Raw genomic sequence first — 16,201 nt, 5'->3', positions numbered from 1 at the left:
CATAATAAAGAAGGAAAAAAACATATATAAGTCGCACTGGAGTATGAGTCGCATTTTTTGGGGAAATGTATTTGATAAAAGCCAACACCAAGAATAGACATTTGAAAGGCAATTTAAAATAAATAAAGAATAGTGAACAACAGGCTGAATAAGTGTACGTTATATGAGGCATAAATAACCAACTGAGAAGGTGCCTGGTATGTTAACGTAACATATTATGGTAAGAGTCATTCAAATAACTATAACATATGGGGGCAGCACGGTGGAAGAGGGGTTAGCGCATCTGCCTCACAATACGAAGGCCCTGAGTAGTCTTAGGTTCAATCCCAGGCTCGGGATCTTTCTGTGTGGAGTTTGCATGTTCTCCCCGTGACTGCGTGGGTTCCCTCCGGGTACTCCGGCTTCCTCCCACCTCCAAAGACATGCACCTGGGGATAAGTTGATTGGCAACACTAAATTGGCCCTAGTGTGTGAATGTGAGTGTGAATGTTGTCTGTCTATCTGTGTTGGCCCTGCGATGAGGTGGCGACTTGTCCAGGGTGTACCCCGCCTTCCGCCCGATTGTAGCTGAGATAGGCTCCAGCGCCCCCCGTGACCCCAAAGGGAATAAGCGGTAGAAAATGGATGGATGGATATAGAATATGCTATACGTTTACCAAACAATCTGTCACTCCTAATCGCTAAATCCCATGAAATCTTATACGTCTAGTCTCTTACGTGAATGAGATAAATAATATTATTTGATATTTTACGGTAATGTGTTAATAATTTCACACATAAGTCGCTCCTGAGTATAAGACGCACCCCCGGCCAAACTATGAAAAAAGCTGCGACTTATAGTCCGAAAAATACGGTAGCAAGAAACACGTCAATAATGAATAAAGCAAAATATGTTCTGGACCAAAAATCTCTTCATATTCCCTACTGCTCACTAGTGTTACATATCTGAGTTATTGTGTAGAAATATGGGGAAACAACTACAAAAGTACACTTCATTCACTAACTCTTACAAAAAAGATCAGTTAGAATAATACATAATGTTGGACGTAGAGAACATACAAACCCTTTATTTATTGAATCACAAGCGGTAGAAAATGGATGGATAATGGAAAATAATTGAAATGTAACAACTTGATGCATTTGCAAACAGCTAAAATTATGAAAAAACAAACTCTAACCTGCTACCCCAGAATGTACAACAATTCTTCTCAACAAAAGAACCTTCTAACCTTAGAGGAAAATCTAATTTAAAACATTTGTATGCACGTACAACACTTAAAACCTTTAGCGTATCCGTATATGGAATTAAATTATGGAATGGATTAAGCAAGGAAATCAAACAAAGCACCAATATGATTCAGTTTAAGAGACTGTTCAAACTACCAGTGTTCACAAAGTACAAAGAAGAACGATTATGATGAACATCTTGAACTTTAAAAAAAAAAAAAAAAAAAAGGATGATTATTTATGTATTCAATATTTGTTGACTTACTTATGGTATATTTATATATTTATTATTTATTTATTCACGGTTCCATTACAGAGAACAAGGAAATGGGATAAAATTGCTATGATATGAAAAGGGATAGGATGAAATAAGCTCTGCTTCTTCCTACTCCTTTTCGGGCGTGCTGTAATGAAATAACTGTAAATATCTGATGCATTACATTGTATCGTATGCATGTTCCAAATAAACTGAAGTGACTTATTTTTGCCAATTGTTACACTAAGCTCTACATGTCATTGACCTTGAGATATTTTTGACAGTTCCTTTTATTTGATTGACAAATTGAAATTCTTCCCTGCGTAGTGCTCCGCCAAAAATCTAAAGAACATCTCAGAGCTCTTCTACTACGCCCAAAAGGCAGTTCTCCACCCGACCGGACCTCTTTACTGTCCAGAGGAGAAGGAGGTGAGTCTGTTTAAATGAAGGATGGTGCCTCTGAAATGTTTTACACACATGCTTATGAGGATTTTTTCCCCTTGGCCTCAGTCTGGAGGCTTAGACTGAATATTTTTTTTCCTCTCACCCCCCCAGCGTTTACCTGTTACTCACCTTTTTTGTAAGGGGCGCTGGAAGTTGGCAGACCCGTCAGCGATCCTGTTCTGTCTCCCTGTAATGTTTGTCTGCTCTTGAATGGGATTGTGTGATCCTGTTCTGTCTCCCTGTTATGTTTGTCTGCTCTTGAATGGGATTGTGTGATCCTGTTCTGTCTCCCTGTAATGTTTGTCTGCTCTTGAATGGGGTTGTCTCCCTGTAAGGTTTGTCTGCTCTTGAATGGGATTGTGTGATCCTGTTCTGTCTCCCTGTTATGTTTGTCTGCTCTTGAATGGGATTGTGTGATCCTGTTCTGTCTCCCTGTTATGTTTGTCTGCTCTTGAATGGGATTGTGCTGAAAATCTTAATTTCCCCCCGGGGATGAATAAAGTATTTCTGATTTCTGATTCTGATTTCTGATGATAAAAATTAGCTAGTTTTACACTCACGCATGTTTTTTTTTTGTCTTAAAGCTGAAGCCATCGTGCATTAAGTCTTTAACTAGAATCTTCAAAGTGTCCGACCTGGACAACGACGGCATCTTGAATGACAATGAGCTCAACTTCTTTCAGGTAATGCTTTTTACTTACTGTAAGCCATGTGCACATGAACAATTTATATAATAACTTCCGGTATCTTATGACAAAGAAAAAAATATATACATCCAATAAATCCAATCCAATCATTATATATCACGATACACAGTTATGTTCGTAATAATAGCAGTGTGTTTTAAAAAGGTGAGTAAACCTCAAAATTCTTCAAATAATTTGTATTTTAATGAACACAAATGCATTGGGTACACTGCACATTCTATTTCACAGCCAGAAAATAGGAAAAAAGTAATTGAATTTGATAATATTTTACAGAAAGTCAATAAATATAAAACAAAAAAATAGCAGTGTTGTCATATTTCTTTACAAAACTCAAATGTACTGTATAAACTAAGAAAGGCTTGCATATTCAACTTGATTGAGAATCATTAACTAATATTTAGTTGCATAACCACGGTTTCTGATAACTGCTTCACATCTGTGGCACATGGAGTCGACCAACTTCTGGTATCGGTCAACATGTATTGCAGCCTAGGACAACTGTACTACGTTCCACAATTCCTCTGCATTTCTTGGTTTTGCCTCATGAACAGCATTTTTTATGTCAGCCCACAAGTTTTCAATGGGATTAAGGTCCGGGGATTGTGCTGGCCACTCCATTACTTGAATTCTGTTTGTCTGAAACCATGATTTTGCTCGCTTGCTGGTGTGTTTGGGGTCATTGTCTTGTTGAAACACTTATTTCAAGGGCATTCCTCTTCAGCATACGGCAATATGACTTCTTCCAGTATTCTGATGTACTCAAACTGATCCATGATCCCTGGTATGCGATAAATAGGACCAACACCATAGTACGAGAAACATCCCCATATCATGATGCTTGCACCACCATGCTTCACCGTCTTCTCTGTGTACTATGGCTTGAATTCAGTGTTTGCAGGACGTCTGACAAACTGTCTGTGGCCCTTAGACCCAAAAAGAACAATCTTACTCTCATCAGTCCCCAAATATTACGCCATTTCTTTTTAGGCCAGTCAATGTGTTCTTTGGCAAATTGTAACTGCTTCGGTACACGTCTTTTTTTTAACAATGTTACTTTGCGGGGGCTTCTTGCTGGTAGCTTGGCTTCACATAGACGTGGTCGGGTTGTTACAGTACTCACAGGCCATGTTAGATCTTCTTTGATCCTCCTGGAGCTGATCATTGGCTGAGCCTTTGCCATTTTGGTTATTCTCCCACCCATTCCAGTAGTCCTTTTTCTTTTTCTTCCTCTCCTTTCTGGTTTTGGCTGCCATTTTAAAGCGTTTGATATCATTTTAGCTGAACAGCCTCTAATTTTCTGCAATTCTTTATAGGTTTTCTCCTCTTTTATTAATTTCTTAATTAAAGAGCGCTCTTCTTCTGAACAGTGTCTGGAACGACTCATTTGACTCTGTTTTTCAAGGACAAATGCACAGCCAGCATATGCAGCCTCAGTTGACATCATCCTTAAAAAAGGGCCACCTGTTTAACACCTTTTTTTCTCCACATAATCAATGACCTCACTAATGGAACTCAGCACTGCTATTTTTTGAACACGCCCCTTTCAGTAAATGATTCAGTTTCACAGAATCAGCAGCATGCACGTCATGCCTGTTGGGTCTGTTGGTTTTCTATACCTTTACTAAACATTCTAGAAACTTACTTGCAGCGTAGAAGTTGAATTTCTAACAAAAACAGTGATTTATCTTGCTAGTGATGTGGGACTGCTATTATTTTGAACACAACTGTATAATGATTCTAATAATTCAGTGCTTCATCTTGATCCCATAGGGTCATGTAAAAAGTCCAAACATTGTCTGGATTTGTGTTTTAATGCAGAGAACGTGCTTCAATACGCCACTGGCGCCGCAGGCTTTAGAGGATGTTAAAAATGTGGTCAGAAGGAACATGGCTGATGGGGTCAAGGACAACGGGCTCACGCTGAAAGGTCAGCTATTATCCCAGTCAGTGATGAGCACTTTGTTCACTGAACTCATTTCCCCCTCATTTCTGTCCACAGGCTTTTTGTTCCTACACACCCTCTTCATACAGCGCGGTCGACACGAGACCACCTGGACCGTGCTCAGGAGGTTTGGTTACGATGACGACCTGGAGCTTACGCAGGAATATCTCTTCCCTGTGTAAGTCTAAGTGCAGGAAAATGTTATTCCATGGAGGCGGATTTCTGTAATTATTTCTGTGGGTTCATTTTGACGTCTGTCTTCCAGAGTCAAGATCCCTCCTGACTGTACAACAGAGCTGAACCACAACGCTTACCTCTTTCTTCAGAGCGTCTTCGACAAACACGACAAGGTGAGTGTAAGCCTGTTAATTGTAACAGACCTGATTAAGTTATTCATTTACTCAACTCCAGAGAATACTGCCATTTTTGCACCTTTTCGTTATAGGTCTAAAATAGCATTCCCAATATAAAAATGATAAATAATACAAACCCTATTTTCTGGACTATAAGCAGCTACTTTTTTTCTTCCAAGCTTTGAACCCTGCGGCCTATACAAAGGCGTGGCTAATCGATGGATTTTTCTATGCTAACAGCTAAATTATACATTGGATTAGGCAAACAAATCAAACATTGCACTAATATGAGCCAGTTAAAGAAACTGTTAAACTCAGTGTTTACAAAGTACAATGAGGAATAATCTTAACATCTTAAATCTTATTAAAAAAGGAGAAACTCTTACTCACCTCCATAAAGAATAAATAAAGACATCAACGACTTTTCTCTTTTGTTTGATCAGCCGTTTTAATAATAATAATAATAATAATGAATTATGAACGCACTTTACATTTGTTAAAATCTCAAAGTGCTACAAAGTATAAAAAAAAAAGAAAATAGAAAGTTAGAATATATAATAGAAAATTAAAATAGAAATAAAAACAGCTGTACCCTGTAGACAGGGTATTTGCGGGGTCTTAAAAAGTCTTGAATCCAACAATTTGAATTCAAGGCCTTAAAACGTCTACAATTCTTCTAAAATCTCATACAAGGTCTTAAATACGAGGTCTTACAAATATATTAACGTTACTTTTATTTAAAACATGCATACATTTCCATCTTGCTTTTAAATGTTTCTATTTTTAAGGAGGCTAAACGTAATTACAAAATGGAACTAAAGTAGCTTTAGCTGCTTGAACGAAATTTAATGAGTTGTCATAGCAGCGGAGAAAACTTAGCGAAAGCCCACAGCAAAGCCAAATGACTTTCATAAGATGGGTAAGTGCAAGTTCAGCGATTTGTGTCTCCAGAACGATCAATTAATGCATGCTTGAACCGGTGGATGGAAAGGTGTAAAGTGTTTAGCAATCGAGGAGGGTAGCGTTTGTAAACATTGCAGTGAAAGTGAATGGAATGATAATGTAAAAGTCAAAAATCCGGGATAAGTGAAACGCTACAAACACGATGCAATTATTCAAGGATCAACTTAACACCCCCAAAGGAGTATTATGTGGGTAGTAGTAAAGTGGCGCCAATTGCTGAAGGAGATCAATATGAGATGTTTAGTAGTTAATTCATGCTATCACATACAGTAAGTACACACTAATTTATCTGTGGTAGGAGTGTATTCACAGCAGTAAAACTATAAAAAACGTAATTCTCTTATTATTTCTGTTATTTGTTCCTATAATTTCAGGTTAGCATCTCATGCCTAATCTTTTCTACAACTTTTTACAGCAGCTGTGTTTAGTGTTTACTCTCAGGAAAGCAAGGAATATTTGCAAATGTAATCTTGTCATGCTTAAATAAAAACAAGTCCTTATTTGTTAGCAGTATGTTTTCAAAAAAAGTCACTGAAGCAGGTAAACATGTATTGAACATACCAGTTACAAAATGAGCTGAGGAAATTTTAATTTTACCACATTATTCACATCCAAATTATGTTTGAGGCTTGACAGCCATAATCGCCTTTTTTCTTTTTAGACAATCGCTCTGTCTGCTCTCTGTTTTTCACAACTTTGTGCAGATACATTAGTACTGTAGATGTTTTAATCTGTTTGTTCAATTTTGACAGCTGCAAAAACACTGCAAAAGTTAACCATTTTGCTTCAGCACAGATGCTACCGGTAATTGTATTTTTGTCCTTTCCTCTATCATTGCGGACGTTGTGGTTGTTACATGAAAATACTCGATATGAAGCACACTGCACTTTTTGCAAGAAAACAGTTCTATGGCAAATCTGATTAATGGCTGTTATGATTGCTAATATTGTTTTCAATGAGTTTACAACAGTTCTGGTATATTTAGTTCGTTTAACCTTTTTGTTTTCCAATTTGAAAGAGCAGTGAATTAATTCATATACCGTACAATTAATTCTGACCCTCTCTTTTTCCTTCATGCCTTTGTACTTTTTTTGTCCGTATGACTGTGAAATGGTCTCAAATTATATTCATTATGGTCTTAAAAAAGTCTTAAATTTGATTTATTGAAACCTGCAGAGACCCTGTTATATATTGGAGGAGCTTATAGTCCGGAAAGTGCGGGTAATTGAAATGATAAACATGGTTGTGAAAAATGATTATGATTTTTAGATATATAAACATTTGTAGATAAGTGTTTATAAGTTAAATATTTGACTAATTAAATATACATTATAATATTAAGCTATATATATATATATATTTATAGCTTAATATTATAATCATCATTGATCATAGTTGATCAAACAAACATTATAAAATATACATTATAATATTGAGCTATATATATATATATATATAGCTTAAGGCTCTGGATGCTGTGGGGCTGTCTTGGTTGACAAGACTCTGCAGCATCGCGTGGACATCGGGGGCGGTGCCACTGGATTGGCAGACCGGGGTGGTGGTTCCTCTCTTTAAGAAGGGGAACCGGAGGGTGTGTTCTAACTATCGTGGGATCACACTCCTCAGCCTTCCCGGTAAGGTCTATTCAGGTGTACTGGAGAGGAGGCTACGCCGGATAGTCGAACCTCGGATTCAGGAGGAACAGTGTGGTTTTCGTCCTGGTCGTGGAACTGTGGACCAGCTCTATACTCTCCGCAGGGTCCTTGAGGGTGCATGGGAGTTTGCCCAACCAGTCTACATGTGTTTTGTGGACTTGGAGAAGGCATTCGACCGTGTCCCTCGGGAAGTCCTGTGGGGAGTGCTCAGAGAGTACGGGGTATCGGACTGTCTGATTGTGGCAGTCCGCTCCCTGTATGATCAGTGCCAGAGCTTGGTCCGCATTGCCGGTAGTAAGTCGGACACGTTTCCAGTGAGGGTTGGACTCCGCCAAGGCTGCCCTTTGTCACCGATTCTGTTCATAACTTTTATGGACAGAATTTCTAGGCGCAGTCAAGGCGTTGAGGGGATCTGGTTTGGTGGCTGCAGGATTAGGTCTCTGCTTTTTGCAGATGATGTGGTCCTGATGGCTTCATCTGGCCAGGATCTTCAGCTCTCACTGGATCGGTTCGCAGCTGAGTGTGAAGCGACTGGGATGAGAATCAGCACCTCCAAGTCCGAGTCCATGGTTCTCGCCCGGAAAAGGGTGGAGTGCCATCTCCGGGTTGGGGAGGAGATCTTGCCCCAAGTGGAGGAGTTCAAGTACCTCGGAGTCTTGTTCACGAGTGAGGGAAGAGTGGATCGTGAGATCGACAGGCGGATCGGTGCGGCGTCTTCAGTAATGCGGACGCTGTATCGATCCGTTGTGGTGAAGAAGGAGCTGAGCCGGAAGGCAAAGCTCTCAATTTACCGGTCGATCTACGTTCCCATCCTCACCTATGGTCATGAGCTTTGGGTTATGACCGAAAGGACAGGATCACGGGTACAAGCGGCCGAAATGAGTTTCCTCCGCCGGGTGGCGAGGCTCTCCCTTAGAGATAGGGTGAGAAGCTCTGCCATCCGGGAGGAGCTCAAAGTAAAGCCGCTGCTCCTCCACATCGAGAGGAGCCAGATGAGGTGGTTCGGGCATCTGGTCAGGATGCCACCCGAACGCCTCCCTAGGGAGGTGTTTAGGGCACGTCCGACCGGTAGGAGGCCGCGGGGAAGACCCAGGACACGTTGGGAAGACAATGTCTCCCGGCTGGCCTGGGAACGCCTCGGGGTCCCCCGGCAGGAGCTGGATGAAGTGGCTGGGGAGAGGGAAGTCTGGGCTTCCCTGCTTAGGCTGCTGCCCCCGCGACCCGACCTCGGATAAGCGGAAGAAGATGGATGGATGGATGGATATATAGCTTAATATTATAATCATCATTGATCATAGTTGATCAAACAAACATTATAAAATATACATTATAATATTAAGCTATATATATATATATATATATATATATATATATATATATATATATAGCTTAATCTTATAATGTATATTTTATAATGTTTGTTTGATCAACTATGATCAATGGTGATTATAATATTAAGCTATATATATATATATATATATATATATATATAGCTTAATATTATAATGTATATTTTATAATGTTTGTTTGATCAACTATGATTAATTAGTCAAATATTTAACTTATAAACACTTATCTACAAATGTTTATATATCTAAAAATCATAATCATTTCTTAAATGTTTGTTATCAGATTACTAACATCAAGAAGGCAATTATGCCATTTTTTGTTGTGCATTTTTTTTTTTTTTTTTTTTTTTTTTTTTTTTTTTTTTGCTTTGCATGTTGCCTTATGTACATTGTACTGAAGTTGAGACGTGTGTGTGAACTCAGGACAGGGATTGTGCACTATCGCCCGAGGAAGTCAAGGACCTGTTCAAAGTGTTTCCCTACATGCCGTGGGGTCCTGACGTCAACAACACCGTGTGCACTAATGACCAGGGATGGATCACATACCAGGGATACCTCTCCCAGTGGACGTGAGTCTCGACTTGATCACTTTTATTGTGACCCGTGCATTGTTACTACTTACACACTTGTCACCCAGGTTAACGACCTACCTCGACGTCCAGCGGAGTTTGGAGTATTTGGGCTACCTGGGTTACTCCATCATCTATGAGCAGGAGTCCCAAGCAGCTGCAATAACAGGTTGCCGCTCCATGGTTGTTACACAATGCATAGACACACGTACATACACGTGGCTGGTCTGAATGGAAATTGTTCTTTCAGTGACACGCAACAAGCGCATTGACCTGCAGAAGAAACAGACTCAGCGCAGCGTCTTTCGCTGCAACGTCTTGGGGGCCCGGGCCAGCGGGAAGAGTGGCTTCTTACAAGCCTTCTTGGGCAAGAACCTCCAGGTTAGTTCATTTGTCCATGCAAAGTCTATCAAAACATGCAGTACAGCTGAATTCTTGTTCCTACAATCTGAATTTAAGTAAGTGGAAACTCCACAAAGTACATATAATACAGTAATAAACATGAATGGTCAGACCACAGCCCAGAAATAGTTATTTTCCAAGTACTGACCAGTGGGCCACCTTTCAGAGTTCACGGCCAGAACAGTATGTCTTCCTGTGAGACGTATCGAGCTTATCTGTCCTGTTGATATTTTTAGACTTTGTGTTTTGTCACCACAGCGACAGAGGCGGATCAGGGAAGACCACAAGTCCCTTTATGCCATCAGCACCACTTATGTGTACGGTCAAGAGAAGTACTTGCTGGTAGGTAACATTCCCCAAAGGTGTGTTCCGATACGGCTTGTTCACAGCCGATACAATACCGATATTGGAGCTTTGAGTGTTGTCACTAAAATACAAGGAAAGATCAAACTTGTTCTCATTGGAGGTAGGGCTGGGCGATATATTGAGTTTGTAAGATATATCGATATATTTTTAAACAACATATGAATTAAGAAAATATCGTAATATCGATATAATTTATTTCACGTTAAAATGACCAAACGCAGCTAATTTGTTGTGTTCCTTGTTCTCCCCCGCTCCCTCTCCATGGGCTACTAAACCCCACCCCTTCCTCCTTCCAAGACGGGCTTGCATGTATAAGAACATCCATGATTGGTTGGTTGTTTACTATGATAAGTCATGATTGGTTAGGGACAGGCCAATCAGAGGCAAGATAGGGCGGGTCATCGAACCAGGAAAGGAAATCACAAAGTGCCTGCCTGCAAATGTATTTTTTTTATCTGAGTTTGATACATTTTGTATTATTTGCACAGCTATGTTATTTATTTTACGTAGAAGTAATATTTTTCTATTTTATTTGTTATGTAATTCTGTGCTACTTAAACAATTTATTTTCTGTGCTGTTAATACTAGAGATGTCCGATAATATCGGACTGCCGATATTATCGGCCGATAAATGCTTTAAAATGTAATATCGGAAATTATGGATATTGGTTTCAAAATTATCGGTATCGGTTTCAAAAAGTTAAATTTATGACTTTTTAAAATGCGTAGGGAGAAGTACAGAGCGCCGATAAACCTTAAAGGCACTGCCTTTGCGTGCCGGCCAAGTCACATAATATCTACGGCTTTTCACACACACAAGTGAATGCATTTCATACTTGGTCAACAGCCATACAAGTCACACCGAGGGTGGCCGTATAAACAACTTTTACACTGTTACAAATATGCGCCACACTGTGAACCCACACCAAACAAGAATGACAAACACATTTCGGGAGAACATCCGCACCGTAACACAACATAAACACAACAGAACAAATACCCAGAACCTCTTGCAGCACTAACTCTTCCGGAACGCTACAATATACCCCACCCCCCCCAACCCCGCCCACCTCAACCTCCTCATGCTCTCTCAGGGAGAGCATGTCCCAAATTTCAAGCTGCTGTTTTGAGGCATGTTAAAAAAAATAATGCACTTTGTGACTTCAATAATAAATATGGCAGTGCCATGTTGGCATTTTTTTCCATAACTTGAGTTGATTTATTTTGGAAAGCGTTGTTACATTGTTTAATGCATCCAGTGGGGCATCACAACAAAATTAGGCATAATAATGTGTTAATTCCACGACTGTATATATCGGTATCGGTAATTAAGAGTTGGACAATATCGGATATCGGCAAAAAAGCCATTGTCGAACATCTCTAGTTAATACCCATCTTGACTAACTGGGTTAATAAAAGTGTTTACAGCACAGTTGTCATTCACTTCAATTTCACTGAATATCGCTCAGAAATGAATATCTTTATATGTATACTTTCACCGAAAAATATATTGAGATATATATCGAATATCGAGTTTAAGTAAAAAAATATTGAGATATACTTTTTCGTCCATATCGCCCAGCTCTAATTGGAGGACATTTGTTAGATGTTAACTGCTTTGCACAAGTAAGCACGCTGCTTATATCAGAGACTTTACATGCAAGCTGATATCATTTGATACTTATTTGTTTTGCTAATATTGGATCAGGAAATCCCTAATTAAAAGCCTTACGTGGACCCCGACTTAAACAAGTTGAAAAACCTATTGGGGTGTTACCATTTAGGGGTCAATTGTACAGAATATGTACTGTACTATGCAATCTACTAATAAAAGTTTCAATCAATCAATCAAAACTGTATGTACTGTATGAGATATTTTGCTAAATGTCCTCTCTGGTCTGCAGCTCCACGAGATGATGCCAGATTTGGACTTCCTGTCCGAGGTCGACCTCGCCTGCGACGTGGTCTGCCTAATCTACGACGTCAACGATCCGCATTCTTTTGAGTACTGCGCCAAAATGTACAAGGTACGTGCATTGTTAGTGAGACTCCACAATAATGCGCAGCCCATTCAGTTGCACTCTTCTTCTTCTTGTTGGCAGCAATCCTTGATGGACAGCAAGACGCCGTGCGTGGTGATAGCCGCCAAGTCGGACCTGCACGAGGTGCGTCAGAACTACACCCTCTCTCCGCACGAGTTCTGTCGCAAGCACAAGCTCCACCCTCCCCAGCCATTCACGTGCAACACCACAGATGCGCCCAGCAAAGACCTCTACACCAGACTCACCACCATGGCCATGTACCCGTGAGTGTCTCAGCCTCGCCTCCAAACTGTCTAATACACAACATTCTACACACTTTTTACACGGTGCGTGCTGCAAAGATAATATTTTGGTACTTTTAGTTTTGTAAAAAGGCTAAAACCACGATACTACAGACTATATTAGAGACTTTTTTTTGTCCTTTAGGGTAAATTTCCTCTATTTTGTCCAAACGCAATGATTTTTTCCAAGAGGGTTTTTTCTTGTAAATACTTTTTTATATCCCTGGGGGAAAAAAAATTCCCAATACAGGAGCTAAAAGATGAAAAAGTCCTCAGGGAGTGAAGAGTAGGGTTGTAACGAATAATCAATATATTGGCTCATATTCCTAAAATTTAAGTACATCAATCTGTACTCGGCAAGTTGGCCTTCCAGAAGAAAGGTATCGATCCAACTCGGGCTGGGCGATATGGCCTTTTTTTTAATATCTCGATATTTTTAGGCCATGTCACGATACACGATATATATCTGGATATTTTGCCTTAGCCTTGAATGAACACTTGATGCATATAATCACAGCAGTATGATGATTCTATGTGTCTACATTAAAACATTCTTCTTCATACTGCATTAATATATGCTCATTTGAAACTTTCATGCAGAGAGGGAAATCACAACTAAGTCAATTGACCAAAAGTGTATTTATTAAACAGTTATTAAGCAGTGGCACAAACATTCATGTCATTTCAAAACAGAAAGTGCAAGATTGTCAGAGACATTTTAAAACAAGCTATGAGTGCACTTTTGTGCATGATGTCACTAAGATGACATATCAAAACAACACTAAATTAAAGTGCACTTTTTGTACAGAACGCCACTACAATAGTTTAAAACAAATAAAGTGCATGATGTCACACAAGATATTTCAATAAGTGTCAAATAAAAATGAGCTGCATAATAGGAAATCAAATAGTGTATGTACTTCACTATGTGGTAGGTTCCTACGGACGTTATCTCCTTCTGTTGACTATTTGTTTCATACGGCGTTGATGTGGAAATGGTTGCCTCGGCATTTTGTTGGTGTGGCACCGAACGGAGATGTTGACATGCGGAGTTTCAAGCACTCCTCATTGTCTAGCGGGTGACTTTTCAAATGATGCTACATATTAGCAGTAATGCTACTTTTTGTAGCAACGCTTTTGCCCCACACTTGACAAATTACGTTCGGCATATTCCCACTTGAAGCCAAACCACCGCCAGACGATTGACCCTGTGCTGTTTTTCTTGGGAATTAATTATTCCTTCATTTGTTACCAGATTTGCACCTTCTTTCTCTCGTATTACCACTCGCACCACAGCTAACGTTACCCACGCCGCTACCTCTCTGCTCCGCGAGGGCGTATACATATGTGACGTATGTAAGAAGGTGCGCTTGTTTTATGTCTCTGTGAGAAGGAGAGACAAGAAAGAGTGAGAAGAGCATGTAGTGTAATGCCCGCAACTAAAAGCAACTGCGTGAGAACGTATACTCGAATATCACGATATAGTCATTTTCTATATCGCACAGAGAAAAAACCCGCAATGTATCGAGTATATTCCATATATCGCCCAGCCCTAGATCCAACATTGTTTTAAAAGGCAATATATTGATAATAGAAAAAAGAAAACGATGGATTTAAGACTGACAGACTTTATATGAAGTGTAGCACTTTTATTGATAAGCACGTTGAACGTGACTCAAGTCTGTCTGCCCCACGCCGTCAGTCATCAAAACAACAATGAGCGATACCTACGGTGGCCAAGGAAGGTCACAACAAATGCAAATGCTACGAGACTATATCATAAATTACAACACAACAACTTTCAGCTACAGCACGATTGTAAACGCCACAACAAATACAAATGCCACAACTATAGTAACACAATAATATAAAGCCGCAACACAACTAGGCCTGGGCCGAAAACAAACTTTGCTCAACGATATATTGACCTACAAATTATTGCCGATAAACGTCATTATTATTTTGAAACCAAATTAACCACTGATGTAATGATAATACATTATAATAATGCATGTATATATATTTTCAAATGCAATAAACTTGTATTTCTCGTATATTTTCAGTTCAGTTCAGTTTCAGTTTATTTGGAACATGCATACAATACAATGTAATTCATCACATATTTCCAGTTGTTTCATTACAGCACGTCCGAAAAGGAGTAGGAAGAAGCAGAGCTTATTTAATCCTACCCCTTTTCACACCATAGCAATTTTATCCTATTTCCTTGGTCTCTGTAACAGAACAGTGAACAAATAGATAATAAATAAATAATATACCATAGTAAGCAAACAAATATTAAATACATAATGTGTCTCAATAATAATAAAAAAAATGGTTCAACTTTAACATTGTAATTGAAATATAAGCTTTTAAATCTTCAAGCTAAATAAAACAAATAACAATAAAATATACTTGTTGCTAGAGATGTCCGATAATATCGGCAGGCTGATATTATCGGCCGATAAATGCGTTAAAATGTAATATCGGAAATTATCGGTATCGTTTTTTTTATTATCGGTATTGTTTTTTATTTTTTATTTTTTTAAATCAACATAAAAACACAATATACACTTACAATTAGTGCACCAACCCAAAAAATCTCCCTCCCCCATTCACACTCATTCACACAAAAGGGTTGTTTCTTTCTGTTATTAATATTGTGGTTCCTACATTATATATAAATATATATCAATCAACAGTCTGCAAGGGATACAGTCCGTAAGCACACATGATTGGTCCACTAATAGTACTAACCTTTAACAGTTAATTTTACTCATTTTCATTAATTACTAGTTTCAATGTAACTGTTTTTATATTGTTTTACTTTCTTTTTTATTCAAGAAAATGTTTTTAATTTATTTATCTTATTTTATTAATTTTTTTCAAAAGTACCTTATCGTCACCATACCTGGTTGTCCAAATTAGGCATAATAATGTGTTAATTCCACGACTGCATATATCGGTTGATATCGGTATCGGTAATTAAAGAGTTGGACAATATCGGATATCTGCAAAAAGCCATTATCGGACATCCCTACTTGTTGGTCTTGATTAAAAATCCCAACCAAGAGCAATACAATATGTTAAGGAGGGGGTTGGGGACCCTCAACAATACAGTTGTACATTACTTAACTGACAATTAAGTTAGGACTAGAGATGGTAAGGGTTAGCGGGGGGTGTATATTGTAGTGTCCCGGAATAGTTAGTGCTGCAAGGGGTTCTGGGTATTTGTTCTGTTGTGTTACGGTGCGGATGTTCTCCCGAAATGTGTTTGTCATTCTCGTTTGGTGTGGGTTCACAGTGTGGCGCATATTTGTAACAGTGTTAAAGTTGTTTATATGGCCACCCTCAGTGTGACCTGTATGGCTGTTGACCAAGTATGAATTGCATTCACTTGTGTGTGTGAAAAGCCGTAGATATTATGTGACTAAATTAGGTCGGCACGCAAAGGCAGTGCCTTTAAGGTTTATTGGCGCTCTGTACTTCTCCCTACGTCCGTGTACACAGCGGCGTTTTAAAAAGTCATACATTTTACTTTTTGAAACCGATACTAATAATATCCGACATTACATTTTAAAGCATTTATCAGCCGATAATATCGGCAGTCCGATAATATCGGACATCTCTAGTTGGACCTTTTTAAAC

The 16,201-nt window shown here is 39.0% G+C and overlaps 1 protein-coding gene across 2 annotated transcripts in view; it reads left to right on the top strand.

Moving 5' to 3' along the window:
* Positions 1-16,201, top strand: part of rhot1a (ras homolog family member T1a) — a 33,882-nt gene that overhangs the window by 10,664 nt on the left and 7,017 nt on the right. For both annotated transcript variants that reach the window (XM_061974280.2, XM_061974282.1), the window contains exons 8-18: positions 1,811-1,912; positions 2,512-2,610; positions 4,453-4,561; positions 4,634-4,754; positions 4,842-4,926; positions 9,320-9,465; positions 9,534-9,634; positions 9,716-9,846; positions 10,126-10,209; positions 12,138-12,260; positions 12,336-12,538. In XM_061974280.2, coding sequence (XP_061830264.1) covers positions 1,811-1,912; positions 2,512-2,610; positions 4,453-4,561; positions 4,634-4,754; positions 4,842-4,926; positions 9,320-9,465; positions 9,534-9,634; positions 9,716-9,846; positions 10,126-10,209; positions 12,138-12,260; positions 12,336-12,538 — 1,304 coding nt within the window. The remainder of the gene's footprint in view (positions 1-1,810; positions 1,913-2,511; positions 2,611-4,452; positions 4,562-4,633; positions 4,755-4,841; positions 4,927-9,319; positions 9,466-9,533; positions 9,635-9,715; positions 9,847-10,125; positions 10,210-12,137; positions 12,261-12,335; positions 12,539-16,201) is intronic.

The sequence above is a fragment of the Nerophis lumbriciformis genome, linkage group LG22, assembly GCF_033978685.3.
Source record: "Nerophis lumbriciformis linkage group LG22, RoL_Nlum_v2.1, whole genome shotgun sequence".
Lineage (NCBI taxonomy): Eukaryota > Metazoa > Chordata > Actinopteri > Syngnathiformes > Syngnathidae > Nerophis > Nerophis lumbriciformis.
This window is presented reverse-complemented; position numbering and strand designations above follow the sequence as displayed.